Raw genomic sequence first — 19374 nt, forward strand, 5'->3', positions numbered from 1 at the left:
ATTCCACTAGGGCTGTCTCCTCATCTTGGGCTTTCAAAGATGAAGCTTCTATGGAACAGATTTGCAAGGCGGCAACATGGTCCTCTTTGCATACTTTTTCCAAATTCTACAAATTTGATACTTTTGCCTCGGCTGAGGCCTCTTTTGGGAGAAAGGTTCTTCATGCAATGGTGCCTACGGTTTAGGTCCTCATGCCTTGTTCTCCCTCACTGTTCATTCCGTGTCCTCTAGCTTGGGTATTGGTTCCCACTACTAATTGGAATGAAGTTGTGGACTCTCCATGCCATAGGAAAGAAAACAAAATGTATGATTACCTGATAAATTTCTTTCCGGGCAGGGAAGAGTCCACGATTCCACCCTCCTTTTTTGATTATAATTCGGCAGTTTTTTTTTTTAGTAAACCTAAGGCACCTTTCTACCCTTGTTTCCTCTTTTTCCATTTTCCTTCGGCTGAATGACTGGATTATGGGTAAGGGAAGTTACACTTAACAGCTTTGCTGAGGTGCTCTTTGCCTCCTGCTGGCCAGGAGTTGAATATCCCACTAGTAATTTGTAGTTGTAGACTCTCTATGCCTGGAAATAAATAAAGAAATTTATCAGTTAAGCATAGATTTTGTTTTTGCGCATAATGACTGACTAGCGTGGTCTACAACAGAAGGAAGTCTGAAATGGCTTCTCCAAATAAGGCAACGGGTGATGAATATAAACAAACCGTTACAGCAAGCATGGTGCTTATTTGTTTTAAAATGATTAGACTTGATGATCTTCTAAAGTAACAGAAATGTCATGTAAATACAAGGTTTATGTCCCTTTAATAAATTAACAATCAGTGTGAAACATTTAAAAAATAAAATAAAAAAAAATTAACATTGTTGCTGCCGTTTCAGTGGCCAGACTTTCCCCATAATTTGCCTTATTTTGAGCAGAAAATCCATAGCAGAGTAGACATGGCTAGCCACTGTCATTTTATTAACACCTCTTAACTGTTTTGTAGCATCTTAACACCTCTGCTTATTCCAGCTAGGGGCATATATGGAGCATGGTTAGGCTGTTGTAGTCTGCAGTATGCTTAGAATTGGGAAAACCCACAATTTTTAGAATTAAATAACAGATGGTAAAAAAAAAGTATGATTTAAAGTATTTTACTATGCATAATTAAACATTTTATATTACAATCTCAAGGTATTTAATGTCCTTGTTAATCTGTTAAATGAGAGGTATCATGGCAATGTAGCAGAGATGGTTCTCATAATAGCCTTCCCCCTCCATAAATGCAAATCTCCCATTCTAGTGGCACAGGTGATCTCCATGTCACATGATAAGCACTTGCATCTCCATATGATTCATCTTGCACAGTCACCTGGACTTCTGCAGCATTCAGCAACAAGCACTTCAGTTAAAACTCTACTTACAGTATCTTTTTTGTTTTTTTTTCTGTATAGGGAATTTTTGTTCAGCTTGTACAAGCAAACTCTCCCGCATCTTTGGTCGGTTTGAAATTTGGAGATCAAATTTTGCAGATAAACGGTGAAAACTGTGCTGGTTGGAGCTCTGACAAATCTCATAAAGTCTTGAAGCAAGCAGCTGGGGACAGAATTTCTATGGTTGTCCGAGACAGGTACACACAGGCAAATGTACTAATTTGTGTATTATAGGGCATCTAAACAAAAGTAACAATGAAACAAAATTTCCTTTTGTGATTTCAAATAGAGCATGCAATTTTAAACAACTTTCTAATTTATATCTATCTCTCTATCTATCTATCTATGTATCTTTCTTCATTCTCTTGGTATCTTCTGTTAAAAAGCAGGCACATAAGATCAGGAGCTGGCTGCCCATATCTGGAGCACTATTGGCTCGATTTATCAAGCCATTCTTCTCCCTTCGAATGTAGGTTTTCACTAGAGAACCTGCAGCCAGGATTTATCAAGCAGCGGTCATCAGACAGCTGCTTCCCTACCCTCTTTTCCACCTCTTAGGTGGAGAATTTCAATCTCCCTGGTCATGTCCTACTGGGGATATTGACAGCTCATTCCCGTGCGTGATTGGCCATGTTTTGGCAGGGGCGGGGTTGCACGTAAGCGAAAAATAGTGCTTGTGTGCAATGTTAAATTCGAGCAGCGGATTCCTGCCTGCCAGAGGAGAGCTAAGCCAACAGGGGCCAATATGTACTTCCCTGTCTGCCTTTGATTAATAAATTGAGCACTATATGGCAGCAGTTGAATGTTATACATTTGCAAGAGCACTAGATGGTAGCACTGTTTCCTGCCATGTAGTGCTCCAGACACCTACCTTCTTCATCAAAGAATACCATGGGAATTAAGCAAATTTGATAATAGACATACATTTGAATTTTATTTTTTTGGGTGTCGGATCTCTTTAAGCATGTCAAAGACTTATGGAGTTAAGTATACAAATGCTGCAATAAAATTGTATAGTGTGAAAGGGAGATTTAAAAAAATTACATGCTTGAATTCCTTGTTGTTTTTGCATTATTGACTTAGGTTAAACACCTAGTCACCACTTTAAAGTAGGTTTTGTTTGCCATATACAGAGTTTTTTTTAAAAAGTGTGTAGCAGTTATTTCTGTAAATGATTTTGCCTTTGTTCCTCTGTTACCAATAAAACACGTGTGCCCCCCCCCCACCACCACTGCTTGTTCTAATTAATTTTGTCACACTATCAAGCACATCCCTTGGCAGACAAATTGAACTGATAGGGTGAAGTTAGTCCACACCTAATCTCACATGAAATTGATTGAACTGGGATAAACACATTTTAAAAGCCTTCCTGATATAAATTAGTACAAATTTACTATAGTAAATAATACTCTGGCACTAATTTGGACAAAGATCACTAATGACTTAACACTTGAAGCTTACAGTTGACGACTTGCAACTTGACTTTGACTTGACTGTGTTGATGCTCGACTTGAGGCTTGAATGCAAATACTCTAGACTAACTTGGTCCCACCTCAGATTTGCTGTGTAACTTATAGCTGGGTTAGGTTTGTGAAGTTGGTGAGAATGCACTATTGATTCTTGCAGAATTTGGAAAAGTCACAATTTTTAAGCTGAATTGCTAAATATGATATTGCATTTTTCTTTCTAATGATACAATGAGTCTATGAATTATCTAATTACTAATGGGAATCTCACTCCTGCCCAGCAGGAGGCGGCAAAGAGCACCACAGCAAAGCTGTTAAAGATCACCTCCCTTCCCTCCCACCCCAGTCATTCTCTTTGCTTATGTTAGAGCAAGGAAGTGGTAAAGTTAGGTGTTAGAAAATAATCTTCAAGCAAGATTTTATTCTTTAAATAGCGCAAGATTGTGCTACTTTGTTCTAGGGTGTAGCCGTAGTCAATATCAGTCTCTTCAGTAGAGCAGTGGTGGCTTTAGAGCAATGGGAACTTGTGGGACATAATTCTCACTGTGCCTCCCATATTATGATGCTGCCCTAACTCTGAAAGCCTGAGCAAAATTACTCAGCCTTTATCTCTTTTTCCACAGGTCCATGTGAGGGAGAGGACCTCTCAAACCTGGTGAACTGCCTTGCTGTCTGGCAGATTTATGAGGTAAGTGCTGACTTTAATTTTTCTGGGATAATAAAAAAATGTGGGCACTTTATTTACAAGAGATGGGACACACATATTATGGACTCAGTAAACGTTTGGGCACTTTATTGCAAAAAACAAATTCTCCTATGGATAAGGAGACATTATGTAGACAGCTTGGATGCAGGCACTGGGGCTGAGGAGTAATATAGGCTCTGGGTTTTAGGTGGTTTTCACTGCTCCCAGCGGTTTTACTTTAGAAACAAGATGCCGACCGGGAGATTTTTCTGAGATGCCCAAGATGGGTGGAGCTATGAGGGGCGGCAATTTGTGTTGCGCGGCACTTTTCCCTCACTTCCTAGTGACGGAGGGAAAGAGAGTACAGTCTAAATTTTGATTACGCATGTTTTTCTAAAAGCATGCGTTTCTAGGACCGGAGACCAGTTTTCTATAACTGCTGCCAAGTCCAGATCTTTTGCTAGAGGGAACGGCTTCTGCACAGGAAGTGCCGGTATCAGCAGGGCAGGTAGGCACCTCAGCAAAGTAAGCTGAGGTGTAGAGGTGATCTGCAGTATTAAGTTATTTTGGCCTCTCTGCATATATAAAAAAGTTACGGTTTAAAATTTAAAGGGACAGTAACGTTTTTCTGTTTTGTGTTTTTTTTTTTTTTTTTTTTTTTTTTTTTTAATCTTTTTATTTGATAGTTTGATCCATTGTGAGTCAGAATGGACCAAGAGGCTTTGTAAAATGTCAATTGTTTGTTTTGATGCCCATGTGGAACCACCAATCCCTTTCTGTTCCTCATGTTTTGAGAGAACTTTAAATTATAGGGATAAACTTTTTTTTCTGAGCCAACATTTTCTAAGGCGGATGCTGTTAAGGAGTCTAATGACATTGTTCCATATATGCCACAGCTTTCTCCTCAAGGGTCCCAAATTTTACCGCCCACACATGCAGTGCCCCGTGCTTCCCCTCTAACTCCTCCTGGAGTTACGTTGCAAGACATTGCTTCCCTCATGTCTTCTGCAGTTTCTGATGCGTTGTCTGCTTTTTCCATATTGCAGGGAAAACGCATAAGAAAAAATAAACATTTAGTTAGCGAGGTTACTGATGCAGTTGTCGCTATTTCGAACGCCCCTTCCCAGAAGCCTGAGGAGCAGGTTACTTCGGTAGCATCTGATGGTGAAATCTCAGATTCTGACAATGTAAATCCTCCTGATACTGGAGTTTTATCTTTCAGGTTTAAGCTAGAACACCTCAAGGAGTTTTTAGCTACATTGGACGACAGCGACACTATGGTCATAGTTAATCCCAAGAAATCCAGTAAACTAAACAAATATTTTGATGTACCTTCCTTGGTGGAGGTTTTTCCTGTACCAGATCGAGCTACTGAGATCATTGCTAAGGAATGGGAGAGACCGGGTATCCCTTTTTCTCCATCCCCTATGTTTAAGAAGATGTTTCCCATAGCGGACTCTATCAAGGAGTCTTGGCAAATAGTACCCAAGGTGGAAGGAGCAATTTCCACTCTGGCCAAGAGAACTACTATTCCCTTAGAGGATAGTTGTGCTTTTAAGGATCTTATGGACAGAAAATTAGAGGGGTTACTTAAGAAGATGTATGTACACCAGGGTTTACAATGGCAACCTGCTGTGTGCATTGCTACCGTCACTAGTGCGGCGGCGGCGGCATACTGGTTTGATGCGTTGTCTGATTCTATTAGGACAGACACTCCCCTTGAAGAGATTCAGGATAGGATAAAGGCCCTTAAGTTGGCAAATTCTTTTATTATGGATGCTTCCCTACAAGTTATTAAACTGGGAGCAAAGATTTCAGGTTTTGCTGTGCTAGCCCGCAGAGCTTTATGGCTAAAATCTTGGTCTGCGGACGTGTCATGTAAGTCTAAACTTTTGGCGATTCCTTACAAGGGAAAGACCTTGTTTGGACTGGGTTTGACTGAAATAATTTCTGACATTACGGGAGGAAAGGGCCATTTCCTCCCTAAGGATAAGAGAAACAAACAAAAGGGACGTCAGAGTAATTTTTGCTTCTTTCGAAATTTCAAGGGAAATCCTTCCCCTTCCAAGCAGGAACAGTCCAAACCTTCCTGAAGACCCAGTCAGTCTTGGAACAAGGGAAAACAATCCAAAAAGCCTGCTATTGAATCAAAGATGGCATGAAGGGCCTGTCCCCGATCCGGGACCGGATCTTGTGGGGAGGCAGACTTTCCTTCTCTCAGGCTTGGGTTCGAGATGTTCAGGATCCCTGGGCCGTGAACATCATGTCCCAGGGATACAAACTAGAGTTCAAGAACTTTCCTCCCAGGGGCAGGTTTCTGCTTTCAAAATTATCTGTAGACCAGACAAAAAGAGAGGCGTTCTTACAATGTGTACGTGACCTCTCTGACCTGGGAGTGATAGTTCCTGTTACGAGGCAGGAACAGGGTCTGGGGTTCTATTCCAATCTGTTCGTGGTTCCCAAAAAGGAAGGAACCTTAAGACCAATTTTAGATCTCTAGAGTTTAAACAAATTCCTCAGTGTACCGTCCTTCAAGATGGAAACTCTTAGATCCATTCTTCCTTTGATCCAAGAGGGTCAATTTATGACTACTGTGTACTTAAAGGATGCGTACCTGCATGTTCCTATCCACAGGGACCATCACAAGTTTCTAAGGTTGGCATTTCTAGACAAACACTTCCAGTTCGTGGCTCTTCTATTCGGCCTTGCCACAGCTCCCAGAATTTTCTCAATGGTTCTGGGATCCCTGTTGGCAGTGCTCGGATTGTGGGGCATTGCAGTGGCGCATTATCTGGACGACATTCTGGTCCAGACGCCATCCCTTCAACAAACAAGATCACACACGGAAATGTTATCTTTCCTGCGTTCTGACGGATAGAAGGTAAATTTGGAAAAGGGTTCCGAATACGAGAGTAATTTTCTTGGGAACCATAATAGATTCCTTATCAATGAAGATTTTTCTGACAGAAGTCAGGAAATCAAAAATTTTCGATTCTTGCCTAGTGCTTCAGTCCTCTCCTCGGCTATCAGTGGCTCAGTGCATGGAGGTAATCGGTCTGATGGTAGCGGCAATGGATATCATCCCGTTCGCCCTTTTCCACCTCAGACCTCTGCAGTTAGACACGCTCAGTCAGTGGAACGGAGATTATGTGGATCTGTCTCCGCGAATACAGCTGGAGCATGAGACAAGGGATAATCTTCTTTGGTGGCTGTCTCAGGATCATCTCTCCCAGGGAACCTGCTTTCGCAGACCCTCTTGGGTGATTGTGACAACAGACGCCAGCCTTTTGGGATGGGGAGCAGTCTGGGGTTCTCTAAAAGCTCAGGGAACTTGGACTCGGTCAGAGTCTGTTCTGCCTATAAACATTCTGGAGCTGAGAGCAATCTTCAGTGCTCTTCTGGCCTTGCTCCAGTTAGCCTTGGCCAGGTTCATCAGGTTCCAGTCGGACAACATAACTTAAGTGGCTTACATCAACCATCAGGGAGGAACGCGGAGTTCCTTGGCCATGACAGAGGTAGCCAAGATAATGCAGTGGGCGGAGACCCACAATTGCTGTCTGTCGGCGATCCACATCCCAGAAGTGGACAACCGGGAGGCGGACTTCCTGAGCAGACAGAACTCCATCCGGAAGTGTTTTCCAGCCTGATTCTCAAATGGGGTCAGCTAGAATTGGATCTCATGGCATCTCGGCAGAATGCTAAGCTTCCGAGGTACAGATCGAGGTCAAGGGACCCTCAGGCTGTACTGATAGACGCCCTGGCGGTACCTTGGAATTTCAGTCTTGCCTTCCTATTTCCTCCGTTCGCTCTTCTTCCTCGGGTCATTGCTCGAATCAAGCAGCAGAGGGCGTCGGTGATCCTCATTGCACCGGCTTGGCCTTGCAGGATTTGGTATGCAGATCTGGTGGATATGTCATCTCTTCCACCTTGGAGACTTCCGTTGAGGAAGGACCTTCTACTTCAAGGGCCCTTTCTTCTTCCAAATCTAGTTGGAGATTGAACCCTTAATTTTATCCAAGCGAGGATTTTCGGAATTGGTCATAGAGACCATGATTCAGGCTCGTAAACCTGTGACTAGAAAGATTTGCCACAAGATATAGCGTAAATATCTATATATTGGTGTGAATCCAAGGGCTACTCTTGGAGTAGAGTTAGGATTCCTAGAATTCTGTCCTTTCTCCAAGAAGGTTTGGAGAAGGGTTTATCGGCAACTTCCCTAAAGGGTCAAATATCTGCCTTGTCTATTTTGTTACATAAATGTCTGGCGGACGAACCAGACGTGCAATCGTTTTGTCAGGCCTTAGTCAGGATTAGGCCTGTGTTCAAACCAGTTTATTTCTTAAGGTTCTTCAAGAGACTCTGTTTGAGCCTATATGCATTCCTTAGATATTAAGTTGTTATCTTGGAAAGTTTTGTATCTTGTTGCTATTTCATCTGCTCATAGAGTGTCAGAGCTCTCGGCATTACAGTATGATTCTCCTTACCTTATTTTTCATTCGGATAAGGTAGTTTTACGTACCAAATTAGGGTTTCTCCCTAAAGTAGTTTCTGACCGGAACATTAATCAGGAGATTGTTGTTCCTTCTTTGTGTCCTAATCATCCTCCTCCTCAGAAGGAACGGCTTCTGCACAATCTGGACATGGTATGTGCACTAAAATTTTATTTACAGGCGACTAAGGATTTTTGTCAGTCTTCTGCCTTGTTTGTGGTTTTCTCTGGAAAACGTAAGGTACAGGTATCATTCGTTTTGCCTATGAAACTGCTGGACAGCAACCTCTAGAGTTACAGCTCATTCCACAAGGGCTGTTGCTTCCTCATGGGCATTCAAAAACAAAGCTTCTATGGAACAGATTTGCAAGGCTGCAACTTGGTCCTCTCTTCACACTTTTTCAAAATTCTATAAATTTGACACTTGCCTCAGCTGAGGCCGCTTTTGGGAGAGAGGTTCTTCGCAGTGGTGCTTTCCGTTTAGGTTCCCTGTCTTGTCCCTCCCGTCTCATTTGTGTACTCTAGCTTGGGTATTGATTCCCATTAGTAATTAGATGATCCATGGACTCATCGTGTCATTAGAAAGAAAAAATTTATGCTTGCCTGATAAATTTCTTTCTTTCTTGATGCGATGAGTCCATGGCCCGCCCTATATTTTAGACAGGGTGTTAGTATGTTATAAAAATCAGACACCTCTGCACCTTGTTACTTCCTTTCTATCCTTTACTTCGGTCGAATGACTGGGGTGGGAGGGAAGGGAGGTGATATTTAACAGCTTTGCTGTGGTGCTCTTTGCCGCCTCCTGCTGGGCAGGAGTGAGATTCCCGTTAGTAATTAGATGATCTGTGGACTCATCGTGTCAAGAAATAAATACATTTATCAGGTAAGCATAAATTTTGTTTTTACTACACCTAATTTAAACATATTGCCATCTTATAAAGTGATTCATATCCCTTTTTTAATAGTTTACAAAATTGTGTTTTTCTCTTGTATCCAGTCCACGGATCATCCATTACTTGTGGGATATTCTCATTCCCAACAGGAAGTTGCAAGAGGACACCCACAGCAGAGCTGTCTATATAGCTCCTCCCCTAACTGCCATACCCAGTCATTCTCTTGCAACTCTCAACAAGCATGGAGGTAGTAAGAGAGAAAGTGGTGAAATGTAGCTGTTATTTTGCTTCAATCAAAAGTTTATTATTTTTAAATGGTACCGGAGTTGTACTATTTTGTTCCAGGCAGAAAAATAGAAGAATCTGCCTGTGATTTCTATGATCTTAGCAGGTTGTAACTAAGATCCATTGCTGTTCTCACACATGACTGAAGAGAGAGATAACTTCAGCGGGGGAATGGCGTGCAGGTTATCCTGCTATGAGGTATGTGCAGTTAAGATTTTTTCTAGAAGATGTGAAATGCTAGAAAATGCTGCTGATACCAAATTTATGTAAGGTAAGCCTGAATACAGTGATTTAATAGCGACTGGTATCATGCTTACTTTCTGAGGTAATACTCTTTTATATTTACAATATAAAACGTTTGCTGGCAGGTTTAAACGTTTTTAGATATACTTTGGTGATAAAACTTTATTGGGGCCTAGTTTTTTCCACATGGCTGACTTAAATTTGCCTAGAAACAGTTTCCTGAGGCTTTCCACTGTGTTACTATGAGTGGGAGGGGCCTAATTTAGTGCTTTTTTGCGCAGTAACTTTTACAGACTGAGACATCCAGCTTCCTCCAGGAGTCCCCTGAATGCTATAGGACATCTCTAAAGGGCTCTTAGGCTTTCCAAAATCGTTTGTTGGGGAAGGTAGGCCCACAGCAAGGCTGTGGCAGTTGGTTTGACTGTTAAAAAAACGTTTATATTGTTTTTTTGATCTGTTTTTTTTAACTAAGGGGTTAATCATCCATTTGCAAGTGGGTGCAATGCTCTGTTAGCTTATTATACACACTGTAAAAATTTTGTTTGATTTACTGCCTTTTTTCACTGTTTTTCAAATTCTGACAATTTCTTTCTCTTAAAGGGACAGTACCGTTTCTTATATTTGCTTGTTAACTTGATTTAAAGTGTTTTGCAAGCTTGCTAGTCTGTACAAACATTTCTGACATAGAGGAAACTCCTTGTTCATTATGTTTAAAAGCCATGGTGGAACCCCCTCTTAGAATGTGTACCAAATGTACTGATTTCACTTTAAGCAATAAAGATAATATTCTGTCTTTAAAAAATGTATCACCAGAGGAATCTGACGAGGGAGAAGTTATGCCGACTAACACTCCCCACGTGTCAGATCCTTTGACTCACGCTCAAATGGCGCCAAGTACATCCAGGGCGCCCATAGCGTTTACTTTACAAGACATGGCGGCAGTCATGGATAATACACTGTCAGCGGTATTAGCCAGACTACCTGAATTTAGAGGAAAGCGAGATAGCTCTGGGGTTAGACGAAATACAGAGCATACTGACGCTTTAAGAGCTATGTCTGATACTGCCTCACAATATACAGAAGCTGAAGGAGAGCTTTCTGTGGGTGAAGTTTCTGACTCAGGGAAGATGATGCAACCTGATTCTGATATTTCTATATTTAAATTTAAGCTTGAACACCTCCGTGTGTTACTCAGGGAGGTTTTAGTTGCTCTGAATGACTGTGATACAATTGCAGTGCCAGAGAAATTGTGTAGACTGGATAAATACTATGCAGTGCCGGTGTGCACTGATGTTTTTCCAATACCTAAAAGGTTTACAGAAATTATTACTAAGGAATGGGACAGACCAGGTGTGCCGTTCTCTCCCCCTCCTATTTTTAGAAAAATGTTTCCAATAGACGCCACCACACGGGACTTATGGCAGACAGTTCCTAAGGTGGAGGGAGCAGTTTCTACTCTAGCAAAGCGTACTACTATCCCTGTCGAGGACAGTTGTGCTTTCTTAGATCCAATGGATAAAAAGTTAGAGGGTTACCTTAAGAAAATGTTTATTCAACAAGGTTTTATCCTACAGCCCCTTGCATGCATTGCTCCTGTCACTGCTGCTGCAGCGTTCTGGTTTGAGTGTCTGGAAGAGGCTTTACAGGTAGCGACTCCATTGGATGACATACTTGACAAGCTTAGAGCACTTAAGCTAGCCAATTCTTTTGTTTCTGATGCCATTGTTCATTTGACTAAACTAACGGCTAAGAATTCTGGTTTTGCTATCCAGGCGCGCAGAGCGCTATGGCTTAAATCATGGTCAGCTGATGTTACTTCAAAGTCTAAGCTGCTTAACATTCCCTACAAGGGGCAGACCCTATTCAGGCCTGGTTTGAAGGAGATCATTGCTGATATTACTGGAGGAAAAGGTCATGCCCTTCCTCAGGATAGGGCCAAATCAAGGGCCAAAAAGTCTAATTTTCGTGCCTTTCGAAACTTCAAGGCAAGTGCGGCATCAACTTTCTCTAATACAAATCAAGAGGGAACTTTTGCTCAGTCCAAGACGGTCTGGAGACCTAACCAGACCTGGAACAAAGGTAAGCAGGCCAAATAGCCTGCTGCTGCCTCTAAGACAGCATGAAGGAACGGCCCCCTATCCGGTAACGGATCTAGTAGGGGGCAGACTTTCGCTCTTCGCCCAGGCATGGGCAAGAGATGTCCAGGATCCCTGGGCGTGGGAAATTATATCCCAGGGATATCTTCTGGATTTCAAGGCTTCCCCCCCCAAAAGGGAGATTTCACCTTTCACAATTATCTGCAAACCAGATAAAGAGAGAGGCATTCTTACACTGTGTACAAGACCTCCTAGTTATGGGAGTGATCCATCCAGTTCCAAAGGAGGAACAGGGACAGGGATTTTACTCAAATCGGTTTGTGGTTCCCAAAAAAGAGGGAACCTTCAGACCAATATTAGATCTAAAGATCTTAAACAAATTCCTCAGAGTTCCATCATTCAAGATGGAGACTATTCGTACCATCCTACCTATGATCCAGGAGGGTCAATACATGACTACAGTGGATTTAAAGGATGCTTATCTTCACATTCTGATACACAAAGATCATCATCGGTTTCTCAGGTTTGCCTTCCTAGACAGGCATTACCAGTTTGTAGCTCTTCCCTTTGGGTTAGCTACAGACCCAATAATTTTTACGAAAGTTCTGGGGTCGCTTCTGGAGGTTCTAAGGCCACGGGGCATAGCAGTGGCCCCTTATTTAGACGACATTCTGATTCAGACGTCAAACTTCCAAATTGCCAAGTCTCATACGGACATAGTGTTGGCATTTCTGAGGTCGCATGGGTGGAAGGTGAACGAGGAAAAGTGTTCTCTATCCCCCCTCACAAGAGTTTCCTTCCTAGGGACTCTGATAGATTCTGTAGAAATGAAAATTTACCTGATGGAGTCCAGGTTATCAAAAATTCTAAATTCCTGCCGTGTTATTTATTCCATTCCTCGCCCTTCGGTGGCTCAGTGCATGGAAGTAATCGGCTTAATGGTAGCAGCAATGGACATAGTGCCGTTTGCACGCCTGCATCTTAGACCGCTGCAACTCTGCATGCTCAGTCAGTGGAATGGGGATTACACAGATTTGTCCCCTCTACTAAATCTGAATCAAGAGACCAGGGATTCTCTTCTCTGGTGACTATCTCGGGTCCATCTGTCCAAAGGTATGACCTTTCGCAGGCCAGATTGGACAATTGTAACGACAGATGCCAGCCTTCTAGGTTGGGGTGCAGTCTGGAACTCTCTGAAGGCTCAGGGATCGTGCACTCAGGAGGAGTCACTCCTTCCAATAAATATCCCGGAACTGAGAGCGATAATCAATGCTCTTCAGGCTTGGCCTCAGTTAGCAACTCTGAGGTTCATCAGATTTCAGTCGGACAACATCACGACTGTGGCTTACATCAACCATCAAGGGGAACAAGGAGTTCCCTAGCGATGTTAGAAGTCTCAAGGATAATTCGCGGGGCAGAGATTCACTCTTGCCACCTATCTGCTATCCATATCCCAGGTGTAGAGAACTGGGAGGCGGATTTTCTAAGTCGACAGACTTTTTTCCGGGGGAGTGGGAGCTCCATCCGGAGGCGTTTGCTTATGTGTTTCCACCGTTTCCTCTGCTCCCTCGTCTGATTGCCAAGATCAAGCAGGAGAGAGCATCGGTGATCTTGATAGCGCCTGCGTGGCCACGCAGGACCTGGTATGCAGATCTAGTGGACATGTCATCCTTTCCACCTTGGACTCTGCCGTTAAGACAAGACCTTCTACTACAAGGTCCTTTCAATCATCCAAATCTAATTTCTCTGAGACTGACTGCCTGGAGATTGAACGCTTGATGTTATCAAAGCGTGGCTTCTCCGAGTCAATCATTGATACCTTAATACAGGCACGAAAGCCTGTCACCAGGAAAATTTACCATAAAATATGGCGTAAATATCTTTATTGGTGTGAATCCAAGGGTTACTCATGGAGTAAGGTCAGGATTCCCAGGATATTATCCTTTTCTCCAAGAAGGTTTGGAAAAAGGATTGTCAGCTAGTTTCTTAAAGGGACAGATTTCTGCCCGGTCTATTCTTTTGCACAAGCGTCTGGCAGATATTCCAGACGTTCAGGCATTTTGTCAGGCTTTATTTAGAATCAAGCCTGTGTTTAAACATGTTGCTCCGCCATGGAGCTTAAATCTGGTTCTTAAGGTTCTTCAAGGAGTTCCGTTTGAACCTCTTCATTCCATAGATATCAAACTTTTATCTTGGAAAGTTCTGTTTTTGGTAGCTATTTCCTCGGCTCGTAGAGTCTCAGAGTTATCTGCTTTACAATGTGATTCTCTTTATCTGATCTTCCATGCGGATAAGGTAGTCCTGCGTACCAAACCTGGGTTTTTACCTAAGGTGGTATCTAATAAGAATATCAATCAAGAGATTGTTGTTCCATCTGTGTGTCCTAATCCTTCTTCAAAGAAGGAACGTCTATTACACAATCTGGACGTGGTTCGTGCTTTAAAGTTTTACTTACAAGCTACTAAAGATTTTCGTCAAACATCTGCTTTGTTTGTTGTCTACTCTGGACAGAGGAGAGGTCAAAAGGCTTCGGCAACCTCTCTCTCTTTTTGGCTAAGAAGCATAATCCGCTTAGCCTATGAGACTGCTGGCCAGCCGCCTCTAGAAAGGATTACAGCTCATTCTACTAGAGCTGTGGCTTCCACATGGGCCTTTAAAAATGAGGCTTCTGTTGAACAGATTTGCAAGGCGGCGACTTGGTCTTCGCTTCATACTTTTTCAAAATTCTACAAATTTGATACTTTTGCTTCTTCGGAGGCTATTTTTGGGAGAAAGGTCTTACAGGCAGTGGTACCTTCCATTTAAGTACCTGTCTTGTCCCTCCCTTCATCCGTGTACTTTAGCTTTGGTATTGGTATCCCACAAGTAATGGATGATCCATGGACTGGATACACCACAACAGAAAACATAATTTATGCTTACCTGATAAATTTATTTCTCTTGTGGTGTATCCAGTCCACGGCCCGCCCTGTCATTTTAAGGCAGGTATTTTTTAATTTTAAACTACAGTCAACACTGCACCCTATGGTTTCTCCTTTCTCTGCTTGTTTTCTGTCGAATGACTGGATATGGCAGTTAGGGGAGGAGCTATATAGACAGCTCTGCTGTGGGTGTCCTCTTGCAACTTCCTGTTGGGAATGAGAATATCCCACAAGTAATGGATGATCCGTGGACTGGATACACCACAAGAGAAATAAATTCATCAGGTAAGCATAAATTATGTTTTTTTTCCTGTTCTCACAACAGCAAGTAGTTGCTGTTAAGTAACTAAAAGCAATGTTTGTTTCAAAGATTTGGATATTTGGAACATTGACTTCTATGATTAATTTTTTGTTTTCTTCAGGCCTTTTGAACGAGCTATCACAATGCACAAGGACAGTACTGGACATGTTGGATTTATTTTCAAAAATGGTAAAATAACTTCCATTGTCAAAGATGGTTCTGCTGCAAGGAATGGTCTTCTCACTGAACATAATCTCTGTGAAATAAATGGACAGAATGTTATTGGATTAAAGGTTTGTCTCTATTTGTTTAAATTATGAATTTTATAGAAACGGTAAAATCTCCAAAAACTGTAAATACAATACATTAGGGTATATTCCTTATATAATTGTTCTTATGGGATTTCCAACCTTCTTTAAAGGTGGAATTTGATGTGGAAACATGGATTTTGCTAGTGAAACAGAAAGCCCATTTGAGTAGCTCCATATAAATTAATGATTATTAAAATTAGGGTTTCCTGAATTATCAGCTGTGCAACTATAGATAAGTAAAGATGTCACAATAAATAGACCTATAACATTAGCTCATCCATGGTTTTTTCAGTGCCTCCACCTTCCAATCATAAGCTAAGGGATGTGGGAAAAAATATTTTTTAAATACAATCGGAAATAATTTTGTATGTAAAAGATTTATTATTAATAATAATAAAAAATAAATAAATATATATATATATATATATATATATATATATATATATATATATAAATCAATAATGATAGGCGCACAGCTATGTTATATATATTTTTTTTTTTCCATAAAATACAAATCTGATCATTTCAAACAGTTTTTGAAGAAAGGTCTTGTACAGATATTTTTCTTTTCTTCAATAACAACTTCTTGTTATAATTAATGACTTAAGGTAAAGTTTACCCTGCTTACCAACTTGTATCTCAATCCTATGAGGTAAGATGTCAGCTCTTGGAGAGTAAAAATTATCTTTGTCTCTTGTATAAGAGTCTCCAAGTATCCTGGTCTGCCTGTAGAACCCTCTTTTCAGATGTAGCTTCAATGTAAATCCTGAACTCTCTTATTTTCTTTCAACTGGTGGTGGGAAACCTTGTCCCCTCAGACGATCATTCAGAATGTGCAGCAGGAGAAAAGAAAAATACACACATAGCGTGATACTGTATATAACAGGAGAATTTATTTGGTGTATACAAAATGTGCTTACATTATTTAACCTCAATCATGTATGAGGTAAGATAACCACATGTAGTAGTACTTCAGTCTGTGTGTGGGAACTCTGTACTGCAATGTCCCGTACTTGAGTGTATCATATAACTGAAAACGTCTTTAGCAGTCCAATTTAGAAAAGGCTTAGGTAGTATTGAGTGGGATATATAGATAATTCCCATATATTTAATAAATGTCTCACAAATGTTAACTCAAGAAAGCAGAAATCCTCCCTAGAGTGCGGCACAATGGCGAGTGCAAAGTTCGTTGGTACACTCCTAAACCACAAGGAAAGTGTAACTAAAAGCAATGTTAATATGCAGTTAAAAAAAGCAAATAAAAAGTAGCCGAATGGAATAGGGCCTGTCCGCCCACTCATAGAAATCCTGAAGAAAAGAAAAATATTTTTACAAGACCTTTCTTCAAAAACATTTGAAAACCGTTTCAAAGGATCAGATTTTTATTTTATGAAAAAATCACATAGCTGTGCGCCTATCTATCATTATTGATTTCTCTTTTTTACTAAATCTCCAACAGTGACAGGGGTATCTCAATATACAAATATTATTTCTCAAGTTTTATCGCTGTTGTCCTTTCTTTATTTGAGATATGTATATGTATATGTATATATATATGTGTATATATATATATATATATATATATATATATATATATATATATATATATATATATATATATATATATATAACCATTTTTGTTAGTTAGGGCCTTCTGGTTCGTAATTATGAGTAGTAAAGGGGTCTGATTTTCTAACATTTGCCAGATGGAATGTGAAAAACCATGCTGACACTCACTGGGTCTGCTCTCGGGTTTCTCCAGAAAAAAGTATATTTGTGTGATGCCTCCCATAAAAAGTAATGGAGTTTGCTGGAAAGAAAAACTTCTCTGGAGACAGCTACAATTACTGGGGCACACGTTAACAATTAAATACCGCAGACGATACAAATGTAATTACTGTGTTTTCAGCATAAAGTATTTTACACCTCCTATTTTCATATGCATTTGTTATTTTATGAGGCTAGTAAATGTTGTGCATATTTTGACACAATTTCATCACCTTTCAGTTAGCAAGAAAACTCATACAACAAGGAAATCATTATTGCTTTGAATTAGTTTCATAAGATGGCGAGAGTCGAGTCATCTTCTCTCCACTAAGAGGAGGCAAAAATGCCCAAAATATGAGCTTTTAATCTCTCCCACTTTTTCATGATCCTTGACATTTTTTTCCGGCAAGAAGCGAGGTCAATTTTTGAAGTTCTGATCTTCACGGCATTTCATTGGGGTTTGTCCAGTTTTTTTTATCTTAAACTGATTGTGTAAATTTGAATTAATTACTGCCCAGTATCTAAAAAATAATCTTAAACATGGGCACTTTTAATTCATTAAAATTTTGAAAGACACTTAATTTTTAAAATATTTACCATTGAGTGATGGTAAACATACTGCTGTTCCTCTGCCCAATCTCCTAATTTCTTTAGCAGATCGATGACGAATCAGGCTTCCTCCGATCGTTGCCTGCTCCACGAGCTGGACACCAGATCTCAACCGTCTCTGCTCTATTAGAGAGAGACTCAGTGTCCATGATTCAATTTGAAAACCCAGGAAAGTAACTTTTTGTCTGATGAACCAAAAAACTCCTTGGAAAATTGATCCTCCAACCATGTTTTTGAAGAAACAACAATAGTTGATTGGTGTGCTAAAGGAAAAGGCGGAACTGGAACCAATATATCATCTTGGTAAGGAAATACTGCAATACCCTGAGCTCTGATTACAGACAAAAGGGCACCAGAACCTTGGTAAATATTCTTGGAGCTGTAGCCAGACCAAATGGAAGAGAAACAAACTGAAAGTGCTTGTCCAGAAAAGCAAAGCTCAGAAACTGGTTATGTTCTCTGAGAATTGGAACATGAATGTAAGCATCCTTCAAATCTATTGTGAACATAAACTGACCTTCCTTTACAAAAGGCAAAACCATTCTGATAGTTTCCATTCTGAATGATAGAATCCTTACAAACTTGTACAGAGTCGTCAAATCCAGAACTGGTCTGAAAGTGCCTTCCTTTTTTGGAACAATGTAACGATTTGAATAAAAAAAAATCCTATACCCTATCACTGCAAAGGAACTGGAACAATCGCTCTCATATTTTCCAGATCTGAGACAGAAGAAAAAAAAAAAAAGCTTGAGCTTTTATAGGATTCCTTGGAACATTGGACAGAAAAAACTTTCTCTGGGAGGCCCTGTTCTGAATCCAATCCGATATCCCTAAGAAACAATATTCTGAACCCAAGGATCAAGGACAGACTGAAACCAAGCCTCCTGAAAGAGGTTTAATCTGCCCCTTACCAGAACTTCTGGATCAGGGGGTCGCACCTCTATGCAGTCTTAGAAGAGGGGACAGATTTCTTATCCTGCTTAGACTTTTTCCAATTAGCATTAGGTCTCCATACTGAACCTGAGGAGCCTGGCTTTGGAGCAGAGGAGTCTGTTTTCTGCTCTTTATTCTGACAAAAGGAACAAAATCTATTTTAGAATCTTTGAATTTTCCTTTAGACTTTCTGTCTTGAGGAAGAAAAGCTCCTATACCTCCAGTAATAAAATACATAATGGTCTAAATCAGATCCAAATAACTTCTTTCCCTGAAAGGAGAGAGACAATAATCTAGATTTAGACACCATATCATCAGATCAGGATTTATGCTATAAGGCCCTTCTGGCAAGTATTGCTAAAGACATGCTTTTGACATTAATCTTCATAATATCAAACACTGCATAGCAAATAAAGGAATTGGCACACTGAAGTAAACCCAATAGATTAGCACTAACAGGGTCATCAGAATGCAGTTATGAAAGACTAGATAGGTAGAAGCAGCAGCCATATCAGCAATAGAAATAGCTGGTCTGAATATAACCAGCATGTAAAAAAGGCCTTTCTATTAAACGATTCTAGGAAGGATTGTCTTCCAAAGGAATAGTAGTAAGTAAAGCCAGAGTGGAAATAGCCCCATCCACTGTGGGAACTCTTTTTCTTAACTCTAGAATTAGCTACAGGTAAAGGATACATTTTTTTTTTTTATCTCAGACTTAAGACACACCTGGTTTAGACCATTTCCTAGCGATCAGGTCTGAAATGGCATCAGGCACAAAAAAAACCTCAGGGAGATTAAATTCAATTCTTAGGACTTTTTTTTTTTTTTTTTTACAATTACGTTTATCATCAGAAGCTGTAGGATCTTTAAAGTGAAGGTAAAGTTTTTGCAGCCATCAATCGTATTTATATTCCTTTCAATAACTTAAATCAAGTCGCTAGCTTTTTTTATTTA

General features: G+C 40.5%; 1 protein-coding gene across 1 annotated transcript in view; it reads left to right on the plus strand.

Annotated features, from left to right (window-relative positions):
- The window catches only part of SDCBP (syndecan binding protein), an 81627-nt gene that overhangs the window by 40668 nt on the left and 21585 nt on the right, over positions 1-19374 (plus strand). Inside the window, exons 6-7 of the mRNA XM_053715063.1 lie at positions 1443-1618; positions 14922-15093. Coding sequence (XP_053571038.1) covers positions 1443-1618; positions 14922-15093 — 348 coding nt within the window. The remainder of the gene's footprint in view (positions 1-1442; positions 1619-14921; positions 15094-19374) is intronic.

Source organism: Bombina bombina, chromosome 5, assembly GCF_027579735.1.
Source record: "Bombina bombina isolate aBomBom1 chromosome 5, aBomBom1.pri, whole genome shotgun sequence".
Taxonomy (NCBI): Eukaryota; Metazoa; Chordata; class Amphibia; order Anura; family Bombinatoridae; genus Bombina; species Bombina bombina.